This window comes from Gopherus flavomarginatus, chromosome 1 (assembly GCF_025201925.1).
Source record: "Gopherus flavomarginatus isolate rGopFla2 chromosome 1, rGopFla2.mat.asm, whole genome shotgun sequence".
Lineage (NCBI taxonomy): Eukaryota > Metazoa > Chordata > Testudines > Testudinidae > Gopherus > Gopherus flavomarginatus.
In genome coordinates this window covers 166,550,651-166,576,678 of record NC_066617.1, presented here as the reverse complement: position 1 = coordinate 166,576,678, position 26,028 = coordinate 166,550,651, and the positions used below count along the sequence as shown (strand labels likewise).

At 47.5% G+C, this 26,028-nt stretch overlaps 1 protein-coding gene across 5 annotated transcripts; it reads left to right on the top strand.

Moving 5' to 3' along the window:
- The first annotated feature begins 113 nt into the window (after nucleotides 1-113).
- On the top strand, nucleotides 114-26,028 carry LOC127054578 (cell cycle control protein 50C-like). Of its 5 annotated transcripts, none has more exons than XM_050960861.1 (8): nucleotides 114-2,256; nucleotides 5,233-5,343; nucleotides 6,792-6,893; nucleotides 8,610-8,700; nucleotides 19,294-19,434; nucleotides 20,428-20,637; nucleotides 22,421-22,525; nucleotides 24,679-26,027. In XM_050960861.1, exons 1-8 carry the CDS (start codon nucleotides 2,053-2,055, stop codon nucleotides 24,729-24,731), a joined length of 1,017 nt encoding a protein of 338 aa, XP_050816818.1. In that variant the 5' UTR covers nucleotides 114-2,052; the 3' UTR covers nucleotides 24,732-26,027. The 5 variants fall into 5 exon arrangements, with proteins under 5 accessions (XP_050816818.1, XP_050816826.1, XP_050816835.1 ...); XM_050960869.1 differs by having other exon boundaries at nucleotides 23,373-24,757; XM_050960878.1 differs by lacking the exon at nucleotides 22,421-22,525 and having other exon boundaries at nucleotides 20,428-20,659; nucleotides 24,679-26,028.

The following is a 26,028-nucleotide window of genomic DNA, read 5'->3' as shown; positions in this document are numbered from 1 at the left end:
CCAGCCCTCACTGTTGCTGCTTCCTAGCATGCAGAAGGCATCTGGCCATTACAGAAACCGGTCCAGAGTTGGCCAAGATGTTTTAGCCATATCGCTCCTTACTACCTTACTACCACAGTGTGTTGATGAGTTAGAGCTCTCTTGTCCTCCACAAACCCTGTCACTACATTATATCATAAAGATGCGTGCTGGAACAGAACAGTGGCTCTTGCACCCTCACCACTGTTCGTGCTAGGGCAGGAAACTTTGAAGGCTAAGTGCTTTTTAAGATAGAAAATTATCATGATACCTACAGCATAAAAACTGTCTAATCTTGCAACTCTTATTCATGTGAGTGATCCCACCAACCAGTGTTGCTATTGTCATGAGATAGAAGCTGTAGAATCATGACCATATCTGCCGCCGACAAATCATGTGATATGCAATGACGACTGGCAAAATTTGCTGAATACTATTCAACCACGCTGCATATCAAAGTTAGTGCCTGTTAGTGGGTACTGTGTTGCTGTAGGGACCATCTTTCAAATAGACACAAAACTGAAGCCCTGACCACTTGTGGTGAGTAAAAATCCTATAGCCCTTTTCATGAGATTTATCTGGTTTCCATATTATCAGCAAATAAAGAATTTGTTACTAGAATTTTAGTTAATTTTGATTACTATGATGTCAGAATACAATTTGCTGTTCCTTGGCTGTGTTGGCTCTATAGAGCATATAGAGTAAAACATATTCATTGGACTAGTTAGCAAAATATGGATATCTGTAGTAGGGAACACTCAAATTGATTGAAAAAATGACACAAAGTTTTTAGTAAACATTTCTGGGTGCTTTTGGCTAAAAGTCAAAACTGCCTGTACGTGGATGATTTAATAGGAATTTATTTAATCAAACATTGGTGTGATCTGTCAACAAATTCCATTTATAATGCATGTCAGCCAGTGAGTACGAGGGAATATACCTTGGGATGCAGTCTGAACTATTTAGCTCTTGTTCTGTCAAGCCACTTACTACATTGCTAGATCTCTCCCTTGACCTGCAGCTTCTGTGTTGGTTACATTGTTGACTAGATTGTGGTCGGGCCTAAAGTGAGGTGATGAGAAGAGGATACAATGATCGTTCCTTTTGGGATCTTGTGCTCCCAGTGCAAAAGGGGGAAGGGTGCACAGTACCAAAACTAGCACTGGAGAACTCAAAGGGGGCCATACCAAGTCTCCAAACGCTGTGCCCTTACAAAGGGCATTGCAGTTCCTACCTTGGTAAGTTCTCCAGCAGGGCCACTCACTGGGTAGGAGCCTTTCGCATTGTTATCCAACACAGCATTCTCTTGTAAAAGCCATTTTTGCTTTTGATAGCACTGCTCTGTTTAGGGTGACTATGGAAATAAAGGGAAGAGAGGGAGTAAGGGATCAGACTGTGTACAGACCTTTCAAGTAGCAGGCAGTGCCCCTGCAAGTGATCAATAGCTCAGAACGTAGTGAAACCTAATAAACTCTTTACAGAAGAACCTCAGAGTTACGAACCCCAGAGTTACGAACTGACCGGTCAATCAAATTCCTCACTCGGAACTGAAAGTAAGCAATCAGACAGCAGCAGAGACCAAAAAAAAGAAAACAGTACAGTGCAGTCAATGCTCTGCTGTAAACTTTTGAAAGAACCATATCATTTTGTTCAGTTACAAACAATCTCCATTCCCGAGGTGTTCGTCACTCTGAGGTTCTACTGTACTAAGTGGTGCAGCAGAAAAAGACTCTCAGTGACTTTCCCAGAGTGTCCGGAGTGTCTAGGGTGCAGTTCCTGTGACTCTGACTAAAGTACACCGTGGTCGATAGCACCAACTGATTAAGGTGATTGAGGTCACCAACGGACAAGATGAGCCTGTACTGAGGAAGAGAAGTCTAGTTAATGAGTAATTACAGGAAGTAACAAAGGTTTATAGAAACAACACAGCCTCCAACATCAGAGAGAGTTTTTAAGTGGAGACCAAGGCTAACGCAGACATCCTTACCCCATCCCCACCCCCCAAAACACACACCCTTCTCCAACGGCAACAGCATGAAAAATAAGAACAGCCAAGGAGCACAAGAATGTCCCGCCAGATGTCCAGATAACAGCGCATTTAAACAACAGAAACTGCCAGCCTGGAAGCCCAAGCTCGCAGCTCCGACTGTCCTCTCCAGCTTCTTTACCATTGGACTCTTCTGCCTCCTCATGGGAATCTGCCTAATATTGTATGCAAGAAGTGTCAAAGAAATCCAGGTTTGTTTGAGGTGATTTTCTTGATGAGTGTTATCAGAGAGTGGCTCAAAGAGGGGTAGTAATTCTATCATGGATGTACTCCCTTTACCCAAGGGTGTCAAGCAAACCCACAATACCCCAGGTGAAAGTGGTCACCATTAAAAAGTCAGCATTTGCTAATTTACCAGCTGGCAATATCTGGGACGTTGTCATTTGTCCCTGTGCTTAGGGGAGGAAATAAACTGTGGTAACTTTGGTATTTTTAGGCATTAAAAAATGTCAATAAATATTTCCAGCCAGAATCCTAAAACACAAAGAAATTCCTCATGTGTTACTGATGGCTGCTGCAGGTAGAGCAGGTTGAATATTAAGGCCAATTTCAAAATCAGAGTATTAAATTCAATCCACTGACTTGTTACCTCCTGTTATTTTGTTCTTTATGAGTGTTTAGACAGCTAGTATTTGTGTAAATGATCATGAATCTTGAAAGTTTCACAATTCTGGTAAAAATTATTACTAGGCTGATAAATTGTTTTTGAAGTGCGTTATGTGGTTTTCTCTAGTTTTGGAAATTTGTCATCCAGTTGGGAAGCAGTACAATACTATGTGTACCAATCACACACCCTGGATAATGAATAGACCAGCAAAAAAAAAAACCCCAAACAAACCAGGATTGGTTTGTGTTTGACTTATGAGCAGAAAAGAGGAATAAATCTCCAACTCATAGTATTCACAATGAATAATTCAACCTGTTTTAGCTGTAATTAGGTAATTTAATATCAGTTTTACAGTAGGGGGGCGGGGAATGTTAAAACACAGAATGATTTACACTAGGTCTCACAACAAGTCAGTTGGCCAGCACACTAGGCTCCCAGTTCTTTCTTCAAACCGCTAAACCACATTGCCATCTGTGATGTACATACTGTATACAGCACCCACTAGAATTGACAAGGACAGCAAGATTATTTCTTTGTTTGGCTTGTGGGGTGAAAAAACCAAACAAAATAGTACATGGTGATTTGCGTGGGCCGGTTACCTTACAGGAAAAAAAATTGGCTTGTTTATCCATTAAGATGGTCTCACAACCCAAACTTTGCCTCTTATATTTTGTAGTCTGAGAGTACACTGTAATGGATAAAAATATAAAAAGACAAAGAAATTGTCAGTCCTTATTATAAATTTTTGCTAAATGTGATAGTAGGATGGTATTATTTTTCACATATTAAGTGCACTTGTTTTGGATGAAAGGTGCTAAATAAATGCAAAATATTAAATAGAGTGAGAAAATAATGCTATTTTCAATATAGTGTTTGCCACAGTTACTGTGGACCTGACTCTCACCCCTGCTCTGCTCTCTTTGTGCTGCTCAGGTGGCACAAAAAGAGCAGAAACTGGTTTCATCCCCCACACTCCAACTGGGGAGTCCCTTGTTTGTTGTTCGTTTATTTGCCAAGGGTGCCTGGTGGTGAATGCAGCGCCAGCATAACTGGATCCTATAGCAGCCCCCCTGCAATTCGGGATCAGAGGGTAAAATCCAGAGCACTCCAGGTATTGTCATCTGGCAGACAGCCCCTAGGGATTGTTACCAGCTGATGGAATTCGGGTCAGTCCTCAGGGCAATTGAAACTCCTCCCATGCTGGCAGAGAGCCAGCTGGAGAATTGGGGTGTCCTAAGAATGGCACCCCAAGGGGAATATTAAGCATAGCAGAGAATCTGGGTCTGTATGCTTACCCTGAGGTGGTGGTGGTTGAATCCCTGTTGCAGCCGTCACTGTGAGACCACCATGTTTCTGGCTGAGAAGGGCAGGCCACAAGTTACTTGAGAGTCTGTTGGATTTATCGCTTCATCAGCCAGTTGGAGTGCTGTTGAGCAGTGCAAGACACTCCCTTTGTGTGTGGGGGGGCATTGGCTCCTCAGCAAGAACAGGATTTAAGTTAGGGATCGAGTTTTCAAAAGTGTCTTTCGGACTTAGAAGCCTAAATCTTACTGACATCCAATGAGATTAAGGCTTCTAAGTGTTGAAGTCACTTCAGAAAATAGGACTTAGGTTCCTGAGTCTCTCAGATGCTTTTGAAAATTTTATCCCCTGTTGTGCGCATGCCCACATTGAGTAAACCTGAAGAGAGAGGGTCATTCGTAGACCCTGGCAGCTGAGAGTCTAGTTTTTCCCAGAGGGAGGTTTTACAGCATATGATCTGAGGTGGACAAAACTTTTTAGCCTGAGGGCCACATCTGAGTGGGGAAATTGCATGCAGAGCCATGAATATAGGGTTGTGGGAGGGAGTGCAGGGTGTGGGAGGGGGTGTGATGTGCAGGAAGGGGCTCAGGGAAAGGGGTTGGGGGCACAGGAGGGATGTGGGGTGTACAAGGAGGCTCAGGGCAGGAGGTTGGGGTGCAGGAGGGGGTGTGGAGTGTGGGAGGGGGCTCAAAAAGGGGGTTAGGGCGCAAGGTATGGCAGGGGGCTCAGGGCAGGGGATTTGGGTGCAGGAGGGATGCATCAGGGGGTTGGGGTGCAGGAGTGGTGCGGCAGGGGGTTGGGGTGTGGGCTCCGGCCCGGCGCCACTTACCTGGAGCAGCTCCGAGGTGGCAGCGGTGCGCAGTGGGGCTAAGACAGGCTCCACACCTGCCCTGGCCCCATGCTGCTCCTGGAAGCGGATGGCACTATGGCCCCTGGGGGAGGGGAGGCAGAGGGCTCCGTGCACTGCCCTTGCCTACAGGTACCTCCCCCGAAGCTCCCATTGACCGTGGTTCCCCATTCCTGGCAAATGGGAGCTGCAGGGGGCGGTGCCTGTAGGCAAGGGCAGCACACTGAGCCCTCTGCCCCCCCACTCTCTCAGGGGCCACAGGGACATGGTGCCAGCTGCTTCCAGGAGCAGTGCAGAGCCCGTGGCGCCACCGGGGTGGCAATTCCACGGGCCAGATCCAAAGCCCTGACAGGGTTTCTGCCGTACTTTGCATACCCCAATATAATCTTTGCTTGCTTATTTCTTTGACAGATTAACTATTCAGACATATGTTTGAATTGTTCAAAACTGCGTGAAAACTCCTCTAACTGGGATAAAGAATGCAACTGTACTGTGCACTTCACACTGCAGGAAAATATGCTGGTAGGTAAATGTGTGAAACCAACCATGGACTAGAGTTCCTGTATTTCTGTATGTGTAAGAAGTAGAAATTTTGTCCTATAAATGACACTAAGCCAGTTTCTGAAGGGCTTTATATCAATCCCTTTCACAAACCTAAAGCCCCTTACATCCAAAATATGTGCCTTTACCATTGTTGTTTTTCATTTTGGCAAATCCCATAAATTAAGCAAGATCAGGCTGCATAATATTTAAATTGGAAACCTCCCAGGTGAAAACAGATGCTGCAAGAAGTGCTTTAGATTCAAGAGATGACTTCTCTTTCTTCTGAATCAGTAGTGAGTCAATGCCCTAGTAGGGACCCAGTGCCTCACCCTGGTGTTAGTTGGTACTGTGCAGCTGGGATAGGATCTTTTTTCAGATGAGACATAAAATTGAAGCTCTGGCCACTTTTGGTAAGTAAAACTCCTGTAGCTCTTTCCACAACTTTAGGGTTCTTCAGAGTGAAAGGAGCTGTAAAAGCAGTAGACATGAAAATCCTCCAGCCATAAGAATGTGTCAAAGTTTGAAGAACATTTAAAATTAAAAGTAAAAATGTCAGTTTTCCATATTACATGTACAAACTGGTACTTCTGCTGCTTGTATTAGATCTGGTCTGTAGATTCAAGACTCAAAATTTTCAAAAGGGCTAATGGGCTTGTCTACACTGCACTAAAGACAGGCCTATGGGGATGTGAACTGCAGAATACTCTAGCATGTTGCTCTCTACCTGGCCTATGTAGACGCTGGTGGTGCAAACTAAATGGTACCTAGCATGCATTAACATAATCCTGTAGACTACATCAGTGCAAAGTGTACAGTACTGAAGGGTGTTCCTCGGGCCCTTACAGCACTCTGCAGTCCACACCCCCATTAACTGGTCTGTGGCACCATGCAGACAAGCCCCAAGTCTCTTTTCAAAAGGGATTTAGGAGCCAAAAGTGACTAAGTTTCTTGAAAATAGGACTTAGGCTCCTAAGTATTTTTGAAAATTTTACCCTTAATATACAGCACTCTCCGTGCAGCACCTTTCGCAAGTGCTAAATTCACTTTACATTTCTTTTTTTTAAAAAGCTGATAATTGAATTTAATAATCTTAACATATTTAGAAAACTGTGGGTCCAATCCTGCAACCTTTCCAAATAAAAAGACTGTGACCTCAGTGGAACGACTCATGTTGTTTCATAGCACCTTCCATTCAGCGATGCCAAAGCAATGGGTGGGGGAAATGATGGTATTCTGTCCATGCTCCACCCACAAGCCCAAGATAAGTGAATGTTTCTGCTAAAATAATCAGCTGAAATGTAGTTAACACCACATCCATTAGGCTGTCCGCCCCCATCTTCCCCCGGTATTTTTTTTCAACAGTTTGTAACAATGACCTCTTTTGTTTATGCTCTCCTCATCCTGTGTTATTCTCCTTTGAATTCCAGGGTAATGTTTTTATGTACTATCGTCTGCAAAACTTTTATCAGAACCACCGTCGGTATGTCCTCTCCAGAAGTGATGCACAATTGCTGGGTCAAGATGTAAACGTAAGTGTATTTCTTATTGTTACATCATCAATATTTTCATCAGGTGAGGAGGCTCTTAGTGTGTGATTCTCTAGTTAAAAAGTAGTTTCTAGTACTACACCTGCCTCTGGGTCCTTCTGCCAGTTTTTGTGGTTTTAAAACATGTACCTTTTTTATTTTTTTACTGTTTCTCCTCTGTTGCTGTGTAACCTTAGATCACCAGAGCTCCTCCTGGGGTCTCCTGTTGCAACATGGCCCCTCTATTTCCCCTCCAGGGTAGGCTGTGATTATAAACCATAGTTGGGCACAAAAGTGCATAAAAAAAGCCAGAGTTCAATATTTTTATTCCTCTGTTCCTTTGAATTCGGAGCACTAGACCTGGCCATCTCATTTGTGGGGAATAGAAAATGTGGTCAGCTGCAAGGGGTTGAGCTCCCTTTCTTAACTCCTTGAGGTTAGAAGGCACTGTAAACTTTTCTACTAGCATTTCCCACTTGTGACAGTTCAGAGGTGTTGCAAAGCTTCGGTATTAAATACAGAAGCAACAGTCACAAATTGTAACTCTGATAAACAATTTGGTTGTCTTAGAAGCTGTAGCCTGCGTGTGCAAACAGGGAAGCAGACTGACTTCAATGCCTGGAAAAGGAGTTTTTATAAGAATGTGCTGTGAGGTCTACAGATCACAAGTGCTGAGAATTATCAGCAATATCATCAGTAGTTGGATTTTAATGAAGGTTTGCTAGCAGTTTTAGACCCAATCTACACGAGTTGGGGACACGGCTACAAGACGACTCTCCCAGGGAACAGATGGCACCTAGCCATTTTTTTACACGTCTTCAATCCATGGTAAAAGCTTAAATAAGTCCAACGTTTTAGTACAGTTTAGGGATGCAGTTAAATGTCCTGTCTATACTGAAAAATTGAACCATATTGTAACTAGGTCGGGGAATATGTTGTTGTAACTGGTTGTAATTATTATTTGTTATTCTAGTCTAGGTGGGCCCTAAGATCCTCTTTGTGTGACCGCCTTTATTTTAAAAAGTGATGTGCTGAGTACTCACCCTTCGAATGCCAGGCCCCTTTAAGAGGACTCAAATGGAGTACCGACAGACTGAGGCAACCAAAACCATTTGTTTGAACAGATCAGCCTGCAGTTACAGCAGTGTTAAGGCACACGGTTATAACATCATTGCAGCCCGGCTGTGTTATAGCATGGACTCGCATTCCAATGCAGATGGGACAAAACTCTGTTATAACCCTGTTAACAGACCTAAGCTGGTCTTTCAGTGTTGCAACCACTCTCTTATATGTAAAATATGACTATAACAGAAAGAAAGAGATTAGAGAAAACAGATCTCTGTTGTTTTCAGTATGTTTAGTTTCCGCATAAACAGCTTCACAGTTTTCCCTGTATAGTTAGTTGGTTTTCCCTGCTTGTGTGGATCTGTCACACAGCAACAGTCTGTCTGTGCTGGGAAGTGTGCTACCAGCAGCTGTGTAGACATTAGACCTCGGCAGATATGCCTCACCCCAGTCTCATTCTATTTGAGCCCATCTCTAATGTGACAGGAAAGCATTGGCAACTCCTAGCAGTCTTAGGTTGTTTGGTGGTTTTCTTTTTTGGGTTTTGTTTTTTTTCCAGTTTTTTTTTTAAGAGGGAAATAAGAGTAAAAGATTGACCAAACAAATGTTGATCAGGAAAAGACATTTCTAATTGTCCTTTGACCTTGGGTTCAGATTCAGAACAGCAATTGTGAGCCTTTCACAACCTATCCAAACGGAACTCCAGTGGCTCCATGCGGCGCCATCGCCAACAGTATGTTCAATGGTAAGTACCCTCCTCATCTGATTTATTCACCTGCACAGATGTAAGCAATTTAAATATCTCTGTGCCCCTGAGACCTCACAGAGCCCCATCTAAGTGCTGATTCTTGCATGTTCTCTGCATGTCTGATCCTTGCATCTCTATCTGTCTGTCTCTCTCATATATGGATGTTAAACCATTTGACAGTGTGGCCAAAGTGGATATGGCTCCCTACAAGCTGCACTGCAATGACTCCACTTACATTACTAAACTCAGTGAGACTCCATGTGAGTGCAGGGGTCCACCCCCATGATCCAGTTACAGGATTGGGGAACTGAATATCCTAGAAAAAGAGGAAGACTGTAATCTACAGACTTGATCGTAGCTTTACAACAGGCTATTGGGTGGGCCTGGAAAACTCAGCTTCCGCTTTCTTAGGGTGACTGGCTTAAAAGTGTGTGGCACATTCTTGAAATGGAAAATCTGATCTAGGCTTGGTCTACACATACAGTTGCACTGTCTTAACTAAAGTTGTGTTTCTAAACTGATGCAAAGCCCTCTATGGATGTACTTATATTGGCTTAATAATCCTGACTTATAGTGACTTAACTTGTCAGTCAATTTACATGTGCAAGCTAAACTGCTATAACCAGTTTTAAACGAACATAAGGCCAGGTCTGCACATGAGTGGCTTTGGTACAAGCACAACTACATTGATTAGAGAATCTAATCTTTTTTTAACCATATAGTTATACTGATACAGCAACTCTAGCATGGATGCAGCTATGCCAATATAGCTTCTCCGCTTCTCACAACTTCAGTGTGTAGACACAGCCTCACTCTCATGAAGACAAATCAAAATGTTTCTTCAAGACATTGACTCCCTGGGTTATAACTTTACTGCAAAAAAAAAGGAGGGGGGAAGGCATTTATACAGCAAGATAACTCTCCCTGTAAAATCCGGGTGGAGACAAGGCAGAGGTAGTTTTTAGCTCGATGTTGCTACCTGAGGTCAACACTAAACCCCCCACTGGGAGTTTTCCTCAAAAAATACAGTGAGGTAAAAACTACCTGTCCCTTGTCTCCCCCAGGATTTTACAGGGAGAAAGCTATCCTGACATTGTTCTCAGAAGCTGACAAGCTAATTAATAAAGAACAGTTTTCAGGTTTAAAAAAAAGAAACCAGTTTAAGGTTGTAGCTACTTGTCACATTATTTCTTTCCATATTTTCTCAGTGTAGACAAAGATGCACATTCTGTTCCATGAAAATGAAGGGGTGGTGCATGACTATAGTACACTTTCCCTTAGTTTCTTTTTGGATGTTGGAAAAGATGATTAAAGGAAATTGCTGGTAATAAGTTACAAAGGCTCTTCAGCCTATAGCAGCTTCAGTTAACGAATCTTCTTCATATATCTTTGACATTTGATTTTTGCATATTATAGAACCTGCTTCAGAAATGCAAGTGGAGACTTCAAAGCCCAGCAAGTAGGATCACATCACTTCAGTTATACTACCTAACAAAATGCAAGGCAGGGGTAAATAGGAGAGTAAGCCTTCTCAGAGATTGTAACTAGCATTCCTTCTCTAGCTTCTCAAAAAAAAACAAAACCCACCAGCTTCAGGTCACACAATCCAAAAAATTTGATCACAGAGGAGTCAAGGGATGTCAATGAAATACAGCTGTGGATATTCTGTCTTGGTGACGCAAGGAGAATTTCCAGTAGGGATATGGTCAGTTTTTAAAACTTCCAAGGGTGCTTTCACTCAGGAAATTTAAATGGTCCTTCACTTGTGAGGCACACAGAATATTTACATCAGGGGTAGACAACCAATGGCATGGGTGCCAAAGGCGGCACAGGAGCTGATTTTCAGTGGCACTTACACTGCCTGGGTCCTGGCCACTGGTCCGGGGGGGCTCTGCCTTTTAATTTCATTTTAAATGATGCTTCTTAAACATTTAAAAAATCTTATTTACTTTACATACAACAATAGTTTAGTTATTTGTTATAGACGTATAGAAAGAGATCTTCTAAAAACATTAAAATGTATTCTTCTTCGAGTGATTGCTCACATCCATTCCAGTTAGGTGTGCGCGCTGCGCGTGCACGTTCGTCGGAAACTTTTTACCCTAGCAACTCCAGTGGGCCGGCAGGTCGCCCCCTGGAGTGGCGCCGCCATGGCGCTCGATATATACCCCTGCCGGCCCACCCGCTCCTCAGTTCCTTCTTACCGCCGTGTCGGTCGTTGGAACTGTGGAGTGCGGCATAGCTGTCCTCCACGTCCCTAGCTCTCCTTGTTAACTATCGTTATTGTTATAGTTGTTAGTTAGATCGTTAAGTGTAGTTAGTTAAGTAATTAGGTGTAAATAGTATTGTAGATAGTTGTTCGCCGGGAGCTGTAGCCCTTCCCGGCACCCGGCACCGGGCTCATGCCTGGTTCGCCGGGCTTTAAGCAGTGTGCGGCCTGTAAGAAGCCTATGCCTACCAGCGACCCCCACGACGCGTGCCTGAAGTGCCTGGGGGAATCGCACAGATCGGACAAGTGCCGCATCTGCAAGGCTTTTAAGCCCAGGACAAAAAAGGAGAGAGACCAAAGACTCAGGACTCTCCTCATGGAGGCGGCACTTGACCCGGCGGCTTCGCAGGCCGTGATCTCGGCGCCGGCACCGGATCGCACCGGCACCGGGAAGACTCCCCGGCACCGACCTTCTCCGGCACCGGGTGCAGAGCCGAGACCGTCAGCGTCTGCTACTCCAGCCAGGCAGACCCGATTGGAGCGCCCGGCATTGACATCGGCCGCGGCGCCACCGGCACCGTCGACTCCGGGCCCGGTGGGTCCGTCGAGTCCGGTGCCGCCAAGCTCCCCCATAAGATCTGGGGTTGAGCTATTGGTCCCATCCACGCCGGAGACCTTCGCCTCGGCACGGGACCTTATCGCCTTAACGGAGTCTACTCAGCTGCCACCCCCGGTACCTCCGGTGCGGGTCGCATCTAGAGGCAAGCCCATGATGTCGGCACCGTCTCGGGACTCGCGCTCGCGATCCAGGTCCCGACGCCACGGTCGATCAAGATCCCACCGCCGCTCGCAGTCCCGGCACCGCTCCCCTCGGCAGTACCGGTCGCACTCGCGGCACCGATCGACCTCCAGACGGTCGCGGTCTGACTCCAGCCGCCGATACCGGCACCGTGACTCCAGGAGCCAGTCCCGCCGTCACTCGCCGCGCCGGTCGACCTCCCGGCACCGAGCTGGTGGCAGGTCCCGGTCCCGGTCGACCTCCCGGCACCGCGTCGGTGGCAGGTCCCGGTCCCGATCCCGGCACCGAAGCAGCGGCCGGTACCGGTCCAGATCCCGGCACCGAGACAGAACCTGGTCCCGATCCCAGCACCGCTATGACTCCCGGTACCGATCCCCGGCACCGAGAAGATCTTCGGTGCCGACCCGCGCAGACCCTTACCAGCCGGGGTCGGCCCCGCCATGGCCTTCTAGGCAGCCGTCGGTGTCTTCACAGACAGACAGCGTGTATGCGCTGGGCACCGACAGGCAGGCGGCACTATTCCAAGACCCTCCGCAACAGGACCAAGGTCCGCAGCAGTGGGGGTTTTGGACCCCCTGGGCATACCATCAAGCCCAGGGCCCCCAACAGCTTCCTGCTAGGCCTGCGACGGCGGAGCACAGGGTGCCGGAAGCTTCGTTGTCTCGCCCCCCTCCCTCCCCGGATGGAGAGGAAGGATCCAAGCAGCAAGACTCCGCTCTGGCTCCTGAGACAGAGGCGAGGGCCGAGGGAGACCCCCCATTGGACACTTTCTTGCCGGGGGTCTCCTCATCCTCCTCCCCTGATGAAGCGGTGGCTGGCACCTCCTCCAGTAGCCCTCCCCCGCTGGATCTCAGGGCGCACCAAGACCTCCTTAGGCGAGTAGCTCAGAATCTGAGCCTACAAGCCGAGGAGGTCTCTGAGATCAAGGACCCGATTGTCACCATCCTCTCGTCTGATGCTCCCACCAGGGTCGCCCTACCCTTCATTAGGACGATCCAGGCCAACGCCAATACAATCTGGCAGTCACCGGCCTCCATCCCCCCTACGGCGAGGGGCGTCGAGAGGAAGTACATGGCCCCCTCCAAAGGCTACGAGTACCTCCACGTCCACCCGACACCATGTTCCCTGGTGGTGCAGTCGGTGAACGACAGGGAGCGTCATGGGCAGGAAGCTCCAGCCCCCAAATCCAGGGAGGCCAGACGTATGGACCTCCTTGGACGCAAAGTCTACTCGGCTGGGGCCCTGCAGCTCAGGGTTTCGAACCAACAAGCCCTGCTCAGCAGATACGCGTTTAACTCGTGGGTGGCAGCGGACAAATTCAAAGAGCTGCTGCCACAAGACGCCCGCCAAGAATTTGCGGCCATTCTAGACGAGGGCAAGAAGGTTGCACAAACCTCGTTGCAAGCTTCTTTAGACGCTGCAGACTCGGCTGCCCGCACCCTCGCCTCGGGGGTAACGATGCGCCGTATCTCCTGGCTGCAGGTCTCTGGCCTTCCACCGGAGCTCCAACATACCATCCAGGACCTCCTGTTCGAAGGCCAGGGCCTGTTTTCGGAAAAGACAGACCCCAGACTTAAGAGTCTCAAAGACAATCGGGTCATTATGCGCTCCCTAGGGATGCACACGCCGGGAACGCAGCGCAGACCCTTCCGGCCACAGCAGCAGCAGCAGCGCAGGCCATACCCCCAGTTCCGCCAACGGCAGGACCTCAATAGGCGCCGTGGCAGGAATGGAAGGCGTAGGCATTCGGGGAACCAAGGGGGGCAGAATCAAAGCTCCTCTAAACCCCCGCCTGGACCCAAGCCTTCGTTTTGAAGGTGCGCCCGAGGGCGCAGTAACAGTTTCCCCCACGGATCCTTCCCCCCCGTTTTCCAACCGCCTTTCGTTTTTCCTTCCGGCGTGGACCCAAATAACATTGGACCGCTGGGTCTTGCGTACGGTGCAGACGGGATACCGCCTGCAGTTTACATCGTTTCCTCCTTCCCGCCCCCCTTCCTCGTCCCTCTTCAGGGACTCCTCTCACGAGCAATTCCTTCGACAGGAGGTACAGACGCTCCTCAACAAAGGAGCTATAGAGGCGGTTCCGGAAAACGAGAAAGGCAAGGGGTTTTATTCCCGCTACTTTCTGATCCCCAAGGCCAAGGGAGGCCTCAGGCCTATCCTTGACCTGCGAGAGCTCAACAAATACCTGGTGAAGTTGAAGTTCTGCATGGTATCCCTGGGGACCATTATCCCATCCCTGGATCCGGGAGACTGGTACGCCGCCCTCGACATGCAGGACGCTTATTTTCACATCGCCATTTGGCCACACCACAGACGTTTCCTTCGATTCGTGGTGGGCCCCCTTCACTACCAATTTGCAGTCCTCCCATTTGGCCTTTCTACGGCCCCGAGGGTATTTACAAAATGCATGGCAGTCGTTGTGGCACATCTTCGGCGCAGTCGTATCCACGTGTTCCCTTACCTAGACGATTGGTTAATTCGGGGCACGTCGGAACTACAGGTTTGCAGCCACGTCCGCGTGATCACTGGCCTGTTTGCTACCTTGGGCCTCATGATCAACATGGACAAGTCCACCCTGATCCCCACGCAGAGGGTGGAGTTCATCGGGGCCGTCCTGGACTCCACCGTGGCCAGGGCTCTTCTGCCGTTACCGAGGTTCCAGGCATTGTCGGCGATCGTTCAGCGATTGCGGGCAGCCCCCTTGACATCAGTACGGACATGTCTAACCCTGTTAGGCCACATGGCAGCATGCACATTTGTGACTGGTTACGCTCGGCTCCACATGAGGCCCCTCCAGTTGTGGCTCATCGAACATTACCGGCCGGCAAGGCAGCCGCTAGACATGCTGATCACAATCCCGCAGGGGGTGTTAGATTCTCTCGGCTGGTGGCTAGACCAGTCCGTAGTGTGTGCGGGGCTCCCTTTCCACCCTCCTCAGCCCTTGGTGTCCCTGACAACGGATGCCTCAGATCTCGGCTGGGGGGCCCACCTGGGAACCCTGAGAACACAGGGCCTGTGGTCCCCGCAGGAGGTGAAGATGCACATCAACATGCGAGAGTTGAGAGCGGTCCGCCTTGCTTGTCAAACGTTCTGTCACCAGCTTCAAGGTCATTGTGTCGCGGTGTTTACCGACAACACGACGACCATGTACTATATCAACAAGCAGGGCGGCACCAAATCCTCTCCCCTATGTCACGAGGCGATGCGACTCTGGGACTTTTGTGTAGCCCACTCCATTCACCTCACGGCTTCCTTCCTCCCCGGAGTACGGAACACGCTGGCGGATCGCCTGAGCAGATCCTTCCTATCACACGAGTGGTCCCTTCACCCGGACGTCGCCCTCTCAATCTTCCAGAGGTGGGGTTATCCCCGTGTGGACCTCTTCGCGTCCGGCGGAACAAGAAGTGCCAGGCGTTCTGCTCCTTTCAGGGCAGGGAGCCCGGGTCTATAGCGGATGCCTTCCTTATTCCGTGGACGACCCACTTGTACTACGCGTTTCCTCCGTTCCCACTGGTCCACAGGGTCCTTCTGAAGGTGCGCAGGGACAGGGCTCGCGTGATCATGGTAGCCCCGGCGTGGCCCAGGCAACATTGGTACCCCATGCTGCTGGACCTGGCCATAGCCGACCCAGTTCCCCTGCCCCTTCACCCGGACCTGATTACCCAGGAACACGGGACTCTCTGTCACCCGGACCTGCAGTCGCTGCACCTAGCGGCGTGGTTCCTGCGTGGCTGACCGGTTCTGAACTGCGCTGCTCCACCCCGGTACGGGAGGTACTTTTGGGCAGCAGGAAGCCTTCCACTAGAGCGACATACTCGGCCAAGTGGAAGCGTTTCTTCTGTTGGTGCGTGGAGAAAGGTCTCCGCCCTATGGAAGTTTCGGTGGCCAATAACTTAGACTATGTTTGGTCCCTCAAACAACAGGGTCTGGCGATATCGTCGTTGCGGGTCCACCTGGCAGCTATCTCCACCTTTCACCCTGGTGGGGATGGCCGCTCCGTTTTTTCTCACCCGACGGTGTCTAGATTCCTGAAAGGGCTGGAACGTTTATACCCTAACGTCCGACTCCCTGCTCCAACCTGGGATCTTAACCTAGTGTTGTCTCGGCTCATGGGGCCCCCCCTTTGAGCCGTTAGCTACTTGCTCCCTACTCTATCTCTCTTGGAAGACTGCCTTTCTAGTAGCTATCACCTCAGCTAGGCGGGTGTCGAAACTCCGGGCTCTTGTGGTAGACCCCCCGTATACAGTCTTCCACAAAGATAAGGTGCAGCTGAGGCCACACCCTGCCTTTCTCCCCAAGGTAGTCTCGACCTTCCACATCAACCAAGAGATATTCCTCCCGGTTTTTTTTCCCGAAACCTCACTCTTCAGGCAGGGAGCAGCAGCTCCACTCGCTTGATGTCCGTAGGGCTCTCGCGTTCTATGTGGAGAGGACCAAACCATTCCGCAAATCCCCCCAGCTTTTCGTGGCAGTAGCGGACCGCATGAAGGGGCTTCCTATCTCCTCCCAGAGGTTATCCTCATGGGTAACGTCCTGTATCAGGACCTGCTATGACTTGGCCCACGTCCCTACGGGCCGTGTGACTGCGCATTCTACCAGGGCGCAGGCGTCGTCGCTGGCTTTCCTCGCCCGTGTGCCCATCCAGGAAATATGTCGGGCAGCGACCTGGTCATCGGTCCACACCTTTGCTTCCCACTATGCCCTGGTCCAGCAGTCAAGAGAGGACGCGGTCTTCGGATCTGCAGTGCTCCATGCCGCGACTTCTCACTCCGACCCCACAGCCTAGGTATGGCTTGGGATTCACCTAACTGGAATGGATGTGAGCAATCACTCGAAGAAGAAAAGACGGTTACTCACCTTTGTAACTGTTGTTCTTCGAGATGTGTTGCTCACATCCATTCCACACCCGCCCTCCTTCCCCACTGTCGGAGTAGCCGGCAAGAAGGAACTGAGGAGCGGGTGGGCCGGCAGGGGTATATATCGAGCGCCATGGCGGCGCCACTCCAGGGAGCGACCTGCCGGCCCACTGGAGTTGCTAGGGTAAAAAGTTTCCGACGAACGTGCACGCGCGGCGCGCACACCTAACTGGAATGGATGTGAGCAACACATCTCGAAGAACAACAGTTACAAAGGTGAGTAACCGTCTTTTACCAGCACGCGAAACCTTAAATTAGAGTGAATAAATTAAGACTCGGCACCCACTTCTGAAAGGTTTCTGACCTCTGGTGTACATAATGCAGTAATGATAAAACCCTCTCTTGGTCTTTTCTTTGTTTGTTCACAGGACTCACTCTCTCTCTCTCTCTCTGGGTACGTCTACATTACAGGATTATTCCGATTTTACATTAACCGGTTTTGTAAAACAGATTGTATAAAGTCGAGTGCACGCAGCCACATAAAGCACAAAAATTTGGCGGTGTGCGTCCATGTACTGAGGCTAGCATCGATTTCTGGAGCATTGCACTGTGGATAGCTATCCTGTAGCTATCCCATAGTTCCCACAGTCTCCCCCACCCATTGGAATTCTGGGTTGAGATCTCAATGCATGATGGTGCAAAAACAGAGTCGCGGGTGATTCTGGGTAAATGTCATCACTCATTCCTTCCTCCGTGAAAGCAACGGCAGACAATCATTTCGCACCCTTTTTCCCTGGATTGCCCTGGCAGATGCCATAGCATGGCAACCACGGAGCCCGTTTTGCCTTTTGTCACTGTCAACGTATGTGCACTGGATGTCGCTGACAGAGGCGGTACTGCAGTGCTACACAGCAGCATTCATTTGCCTTTGCAAGGTAGCAGAGATGGTTACCAGTCGTTCTGTACTGTCTGTCATGCCATTGTAAATTGGCGATGAGATGATGGTTATCAGTCGTTCTGTACCATCTGCTGCTGTCATGGGTGTTCCTGGCTGGCCTTCGCTGAGGTCGGCCGGGGGCGCAAAGACAAAAATGAGAATGACCCCCCGGGTCATTCCCTCCTTTATGTTTTATCTAAAAATAGAGTCAGTCCTGCCTAGAATATGGGGCAAGTGTACTAGAGAACCAGCGTACCAGAGAGCACAGCCGCTCCGTGTCAGATCCCACAGAAATGATGAGCTGCATGACATTCTAGGGGGTGCCCCTGCAACAACCCCACCCGTTGCTTCCCTCTTCCCCCAACCCTCCTGGGCTACCGTTGCAGTCTCCCCTCATTTGTGTGATGAAGTAATAAAGAATGCAGGAAGAAGAAACACTGACTTTTCAGTGAGATAAAATGAGGGGGAGGCAGCCTTCAACTGCTATGATAGTCCGGGCAGGACATTAAACGGTGAGAGGGAAAGAAGCCCAGCATCCCGCTGCTATGATAGTCCAGGCAGTACAGAATCTTTTCTTTAGACATGAAAGGGGCGGGGGGGGGCTGATGGAGCTCAGCCCCCAGTTGCTATGATGAAGACGGTTACCACCTGTTCTGTACCATCTGCCGGGAATGACTGGGAGTCATTCCTATTTTTACCCAGGTGCCCCCGGCCGACCTCACCTGAGGCCAGCCAGGAGCACTCACAGGATGATGACGAGGACAGCTACCAGTCATTCTGCACTTTACCGTCTGCCACCGGGGAAGGGAGGGGAGAGGATGCTGCTGTTCAATGCCGCAGCACCGCGTCTACCAGCATCATGCCGTAGACATACGGTGACATTGAAAAAAGTCAAGAAACGATCTTTTTCCCTTTTGTTTCATGGGGGGGGAGGAGAAAGGGGGGGTAAATTGACGAGATATACCCTGAACCACCCCGGACAATGTGTTTGACCCTACAGGCATTGGGAGCTCAGCCAAGAATGCAAATGCTTTTCGGAGACTGCGGGGACTGTGGGATTCTACGATTCTATAGCTGGAGTCCTCAGTCCCCCCTCCCTTCCTCCATGAGCGTCCATTTGATTCTTTGGCTTTCCGTTACGCTTGTCACACAGCACTGTGCTGTGGACTCTGTATCATAGCCTGGAGATTTTTTCAAATGCTTTGGCATTTTGTCTTCTGTAACAGAGCTCTGATAAAACAGATTTGTCTCCCCATACAGCGATCAGATCCAGTATCTCCTGTACGGTCCATGCTGGAGCTCTTTTTGGATTTGGGACTGCATCGCCACCTGTGCTGATCAGAGCTCCGTGCTGGGCAAACAGGAAATGAAATTCAAAAGTTCGCAGGGCTTTTCCTGTCTACCTGGCCAGTGCATCCAAGTTCAGATTACTTTCCAGAGCGGTCACAATGGTGCGCTGTGGGATACCGCCCGGAGGCCAATACTGTCGATTTGCGGCACACTAACCCTAATCCGACATGGCAATACCGATTTCAGCGCTACTCCTCTCGTCAGGGAGGAGTACAGAAACCGATTTAAAGAGCCCTTTATATCGATATAAAGGGCCTAATTGTGTGGACGGGTGCAGGGTTAAATCGGTTTAATGCTGCTAAATTCGGTTTAAATGCATAGTGTAGACCAGGCCTCTCTCTCTCTCTTTAAGGTTTCACTTGGTCAGGTTGACTACAGGAGTGACTGCTGAAAGTTGTAGACAGTTGATAACATATTAATTTGGATCTCCCTGCAGATTCTATTCAACTTTTTTACTATCTTAACTCATCCATTGCTATCGAAGTCCCATTGCTGAAGACTGGAAATAGTTGGTGGTCAGATAAAAATGTGAAATTTCGGAATCCAACATCATATAATCTCTCTTCTGCATTTGCAGGTAAGAATGATTCCACTGCCATGCCTTAGTATAAAAGTCTTTCTTCTGTTTGTGGAAGTCTCCTGAGACAGGTACAATCTCCAGGAGATGGGTCTATGTGTTCTTCCCGATTACAGGTAACTTTTCCAGGGGAAGCACTGTGAGAGCAACCTCACGAGACCACCTCCAACTTTTCAATGGGGCAATATGCCACATGTAGGGAGGAGACTATGATGTTATAAAGAGAAAAAGATGTTCTAGAAGGTCAGGAGAGTGAAGCCCCACTACTTTCCTCACCATCCTCACCTACTAAAGGTCTTGGGCAAAAGGAGTTAGCCAAGTGGAATCACCTACTTGTTCCATCTTTAAATATATATTCATTAGCGCTGTTTTGTTATTACTATTAGTTTGTATTGTAGTAGACTATAGTAGCCCCAGTTATGGACCCAGGACTCCATGGTGCTAGGTCCTGTGCAAACACAGAGCAAGAAAACAGTCTCTGTCGCTTAAGAAGTAACAATCTAAGTAGTATCAATATTCTTCTAAATATTGTAGAAAGATTTTCAAATGAACGACAAATAGGATACATATGTTTACTGCTCTTTTAGTGCATTTTGTTGGTATACAGAAAGGAATCGATGCATAAAAATGAAAAATAAAGGTGAACAATTACATGCAAAGGGAAAGTTGTCTTATAATTAGAGTGAGGTACTATTCCTGTACAAGTCACTTTGCCTCTCCTGCACTGGTTTCCCCATCTATAAAATGAGGATAATACTTTTTGCCACAGGGATGTTGTGAGGTTCAGTTCGTTAATGTCTGAGAGGTGATCTGAGATCTTTGGATGGAAAGTGTGATTTGCTCTGTGTCTTGTGAATATTGGACAGAACCTCTGTCTGACCTGTATTCTTGGTTAAACATCAGAAACCCAGAAGGATTAAATAATTTAACTACCTGTCTTAGCAGCGTTCTAAACATGGATAGCTCGTCCCTATTCTCCATCTTCCTCCCCAGGAACAACAAGGCCTCCTTACTGGCAGAAACCAGCTTATTTACTGGATGAGGAGGATGAAAGGAACAATGGTTATATAAACGATGATTTTATCATCTGGATGCGGGTGTCAGCCTTTCCCACATTCAGAAACCTTTACCGTCGTCTCAGCCACACCAACCAGTTTGCTGATGGTCTCCCAGCAGGGAATTACACCTTCCACATTACCTACAGTATCCTTTCATCATGTCCAAGGTACTCCTTAATTTTTAAGCAGGTAAAAAAAAAAGATGCCTGCTAGTATGGTGGCTTGCCAGTAATACAGCAAAAAACCTGAGGGAGATCTAGTTTGTGGGGAATCCCTGGATTTCCTGCAGCCAGTGCTGGCGCAGTTAAGACATGTCTCTTAAATGCCCTATATCAGGCCATGTGACACTAGATCTAACTTCTGAGGCAACTGCTTGCCTGAACTTTGGCTGGAAGCAAAGCCTGGCAGTGCCAGCTTTGGTACAGCTGCTGGGGAATTAAAAAGGCTTAGACTGTATCCACACAGCATAACCTGAGGGGTGAATTTATACTGATATAGTTATACTGCTATCCCCTCCTGTGTGGACACACTTAGGGCATGTCTACACTGGAGTCAAGGGTGTGAATGGCAGCTTGTGTAGACGTATCTGCATTAGTGGCACTATAGCTAGCTCACTGAAAACAGAAGCGAGGAGGCTGTGGGGCAGGCTTCAGCATGGGCTACATTAGCAAGTACATATCCTGGGAGGCAGGCAGGCTTGTGGAGCCCATGCTGAAGACTGTGCCACGGCATCTTCCCTTTTGTTTTTAGTGAGCTAGCTAGAGTACAGCTAGCACAGGGACAATTATACGAGCTGCCATTAACATCCCTGGCTGCAATGTAGATGTCCCTTATTCTACTACAAGATGGGTATTTTCTAGCTCAGGTAATAACAGTATCTGTCAGTCTTTCCAGATGACTATGCCCCTTTCAGGAGTCTGATTTGTCTTGTGTACCCCCACGTTTCACCTTACTGAAAAACTATGTGCTTACAAAATCAGACATGAACATACAAAAATGTCAGAGCACACTATTACTGCAAAATTGCTTCCTTTCTCATATTTACCATATAATTCTAAAGTAAATCAATTGGAATATAAATATTGTACTTACATTTCAGTGTAGAGTATATAGAGCAGTATAAACAAGTCATCGTCTATATGAAATTTGAGTTGGTACTGACTTCACTAGTGCTTTTTATGCAGCCTGTTGTAAGACTAGGAAAATATCTAGATGAGTTGATGTATCTCCTGGAAGACCTCTGCGTACTCCCAGGGATACACGTACCTCTGGTTGAGAACCACTGGGCTAGATGTTTAAGAGCCACTGGCTTATGTTGCTTGTGAAGGGTTTTAAATTAAACTGAATAAAAATATCCACACATGGGGTTCTATCTGAATAACTAATTTGGCATAAATGGTAAAACTCTCCCATGTAGACAAGGCCTTAGATGAATACACGTGACTCAGAATTGAGAGGTGGTGATGCAACAAGAACATTATGTGGAGTGTCCTCATGTCAGAGACTGGATTGTCAAGGAAAGTGCTAAAAGGTTCTTCAGTACAATAACACCCGAAAAGCTAATTTTTCAGTAATTTTTTGCAGGCTGCCTTTAAATATTATGATGCAGCTTCAGTGCAGTACATAGCTATATGAGGATGAACCTGACATCATATTAATAAAGAATCGAATGTATTTCAATAATTTTGCTAAGACTGTAGATGCACATGATGTGTGTGAGTTTCTTACCCTCACCCAGCCATTTTGGGGGTTGTGCAGCCACTGGTAACAAGAGGCAAGGGGATACAGAATAGTTAAAAGCACCATAAAAGACTTTTACAACAAATGCAAAAATCACCCCCTTGTGTACTTTGAAGAGTATTTTCTGAACACATCTTACTGTACATTTCATCCTGATTGTTAATTAAACTTTAACGTCACCTAAACAGATTTCCCTGTTACCAAATTCAAAGGGCAAAAGCAAGTGGTTCTCTCAACCAGCACATGGAGTGGAGGGAGTAACCTCTTCCTGGGAATTGCCTACACGGTTTCTGGTGCAGTGATAGTGTTGGCAGGTTTTATCATAACTGCAATTCACTTAAAACTCAGAAAAAAGAAAACGTACTTTCAGAGATAACCCAAATTACATAGCTTTCTGAATAAACATAAAAGTGCACCTTTGAGCAAGGGATGTGGGGAGAATGGACCTTTCACACTGTCCTCCTAGTGGTGGAGACCTGTCAGTCATGGTATGGATTTGAAAAGTGTTATGAGCAGGGTGATGTTTTTTCATAACCTGAAACATATACAATCTGATCAGCTTGGCTTGGTTTATGGTCTTGTTAGCATATGAATTACATAGAAGTAAATTTTCCCTAGTGACTACCCATCAAGGTCTGAAATGAGCATCAGAAAGAGAAATCTTAATAATTTTAGAACTACAAACTAGATGGTATTGAACACAATTACTGGGCCAAACCTCAAGGTCCTTACTCAGTTTTTACTAAGTCCTTACTCAGGCAGAACTCCTATTGTCTTCACTGAGAGCTTTCCACGAGTAACAACTGATGCCCTGATCCAGCAAAGCACTTAGACATCGGCTATTCTCACTGAAATCAGTGGGACTATTCATGTGCTTGAAGTTACATGCAAGCTTAAGGGTCAAATTTTAAAGGTATTTAGGTGCTTAACTCACATTGATTTCAGTGGGAGTTAGGTGCCTTTAAAAATCTGGTCCTAAGAGCTTTGCTGCATCAGTGGCTGAGTAAAGACCTTGAGATTTGTTCCCCTGAGAGCATACCCTGGATATTAGGGGTGGGAGAGTCTCTCACTTAAGTGAATGGGGTTGAGTAGAGTTCAATCCTCATTGAATGCATTTAAACCTTCTTTGCTGCTGTTTAGCTGAAGACCGTTTTCTGCAAGGCTGGAGTAAGAGGACAGCAGTGCGGTGATTTACATTTTACAGGTTAACCTTGTGATAGAAAAGCTAAAGTTTAGACTGTGAAGAAAAGAAGAAATAAGACTAAAACGTAAACATGACCATTTAAATGTCAGCATTAACTATTTCACTGCTGATCACTTCAGCAGAAACATTTAGCTAACATGATTAGGCCACAATCCCAAATTGTCTCCTACTCTACCCCTGTGCCAAAAGCTCCAGCTGTCTCTCCTACACCGTCGCCAAGACCTCCAACTTCTTACCAGACAACTTCTATGGCATTGTCAAGCAGACAATTTGAAAATATGGGGCAGGATAAACTTAATTTAATGTAATCTACAAATAAATACTGAGACTGCTTAATTGCATCATTTTCACGGTTAGTTAACTTATAAACCTCAGTTTTTAAAAATGTAAATAGAATTTCCAGTCTATCGCAGAATCTAGGGAACTTTGCTGCAGAATTTAGATCAAGTTTGCTGTGGAGTACATGGATGATTATGGGGGTGGGGTGGGGAATTCATTGTGAAAGTGCATATGAAATTAAAACTAATATTCCTTTACTTAACATGAGTTTCTGTGCTCACTATTTTATACTGATTTATAAATGCCCCAAAATTAAAAAAAACAAAACAAAAGAAATTAACATTGATCTTCAGAGCCCTTTACATACTTTAACTAATCCTCCCAGCACCTTGTGAAATAGCCGTTAGCCTTATTGTAGAAATGGGGAAGTTGAGGCAAAGAGAGATTTAGGGTACAATTTTTGAGAGCATCTAAGTCGCATTTTCAAAAGTGATTTAGGCATTTAGGAGCTTACGGATGGGTCAACGCTTAAAACGCTGTAGTGGCGCAGCTGCACCAGTGCAGATGAGCCATTGTAGAGGGTCAGAGAAGATGCTTCTATGCCAACAGGAGATCGTCTCCTCTCAGGGCATGTCTACATTATGAAATTAGGTCGATTTGATAGAAGTCGATCTTTAGCAACTGATTTTATACAGTCGATCGTGCATGTGCCCACTAAGCACAGTAGGTCGGCGGAGTGCGTCCTCAATACTGTGGCTAGCATCGACTCACGAAGTGGTGCACTGTGGGTAGCTATCCCACAGTCCCTTCTGCCCACTGGAATTCTGGGTTAAGTTCCCAATGCCTGATGGGGCAAAAACATTGTCGCATGTGGTTTTGGGTACATGTCGTCAGTCTCCTCTCCCTCCTTGGAAGCAATGGCAAACAATCATTTTACACCTTTTTTCCTGGGTTATCCGTCAGATGCCATAGCACAGCAAGCATGGAGCCCCCCCAGCTGTACACTACTTTTGTGAGCATTGCAAGCACCTTGTGCATTATCCTGCAGTATGTTTAGAGCCTAGCTAGGAGCCGCCAGCACAAGGACGATTGTGATGAGGACATGGACACAGACGTTCCTGAAAGCATGGGATGTGGCAATTGGGACATCATGGCAGCAGTGGGGCATGTTGAAACAGTGGAATGCCGATTCTGGGCTCAGCAAACAAGCACAGACTGGTGGGACCACATAGTGTTGCAGGTGTGGGATGATTCCCTGTGGCTGCGAAACTTTCACATGCATAAGGCCACTTTCGTGGAACTTTGTGAGTTGCTTTCCCCTGCCCTGAAGCACAGGAATACCAAGATGAGACCTGCCCTGACAGTTGAGAAGTGAGTGGCGATAGCCCTGTGGAAGCTTGCAACGCCTAACTGCTACTGCTCAGTTGGGAATCAATTCAGAGTGGGCAAATCTGCCATGGAGGCTGCTGTGATCCAAGTAGCCAGGGCAATCAATACCCTTCTGTTAAAAAGGGTAGTGACTCTGGGAAATGTGGAGGGCATAGTGGATGGCTTTGCTGCAATGGGGTTCCCTAACTGTGGTGGGGCGATAGATAGAACGCATATCCCTATCTTGGCACCAGACCACCTTGCCAACCAGTACATAAACTGCAAGGGGTACTTCTCAATGGATCACAAGGGACGTTTCACCGACATCAACGTGGGATGGCCGGGAAAGGTGCATGATGCTCGCAACTTTTGGAACTCTAGGCTGTTCGGAAAGCTGCAAGCAGGGACTTTCTTTCCAGTCCGGAAAATTGCCATTGGGGATGTTGAAATGCCAGTAGTTATCCTTGGGGACCCAGCCTGCCCCTTTGTCCCATGGCTCATGAATCCATATGCAGGCAGCCTGGACAGCGCTAAGGAGCAGTTCAACTATAGCCTGAGCAAGTGCAGAATGGTGATAGAATGTGCTTTTGGGCGTTTAAAAGGGCATTGGTGCAGTTTGCTGAGCAGGTTAGAGCTCAGCGAAAACAATATTCCCATTGTTATTGCGGCTTGCTGTGTGCTCCATAATATCTATGAGAGTAAGCGGGAGACCTTTATGATGGGGTGGGAGGTTGAGGAAGATCGTCTGGTGGCCAGTTTTGAACAGCCAGATAATAGGGCAATTAGAAGAGCACACCGAGGCATGCTGTGCATCAGAGAGGCTTTTAAAAACAGTTTCATGACTGGCCAGGCTACGGTGTGACTGTTGTGTGTGTTTGTCCTTGATGCAAAGCTGCCCTTTTTGGTGACTGTACTTCCTTGTAAGTCAGTCCCCCTCCCCCGTTG

Coding starts and splice junctions, on each gene's coding strand:
- LOC127054578 (XM_050960855.1), top strand. CDS start 2,053: ATGAAAAATAAGAACAGCCAAGGAGCACAAGAATGTCCCGCCAGATGT. Junction 6,894..8,609: donor TGCTGGGTCAAGATGTAAAC/GTAAGTGTATTT, acceptor CCTTGGGTTCAG/ATTCAGAACAGCAATTGTGA. Junction 20,638..22,420: donor CACCTTCCACATTACCTACA/GTATCCTTTCAT, acceptor TCACCTAAACAG/ATTTCCCTGTTACCAAATTC.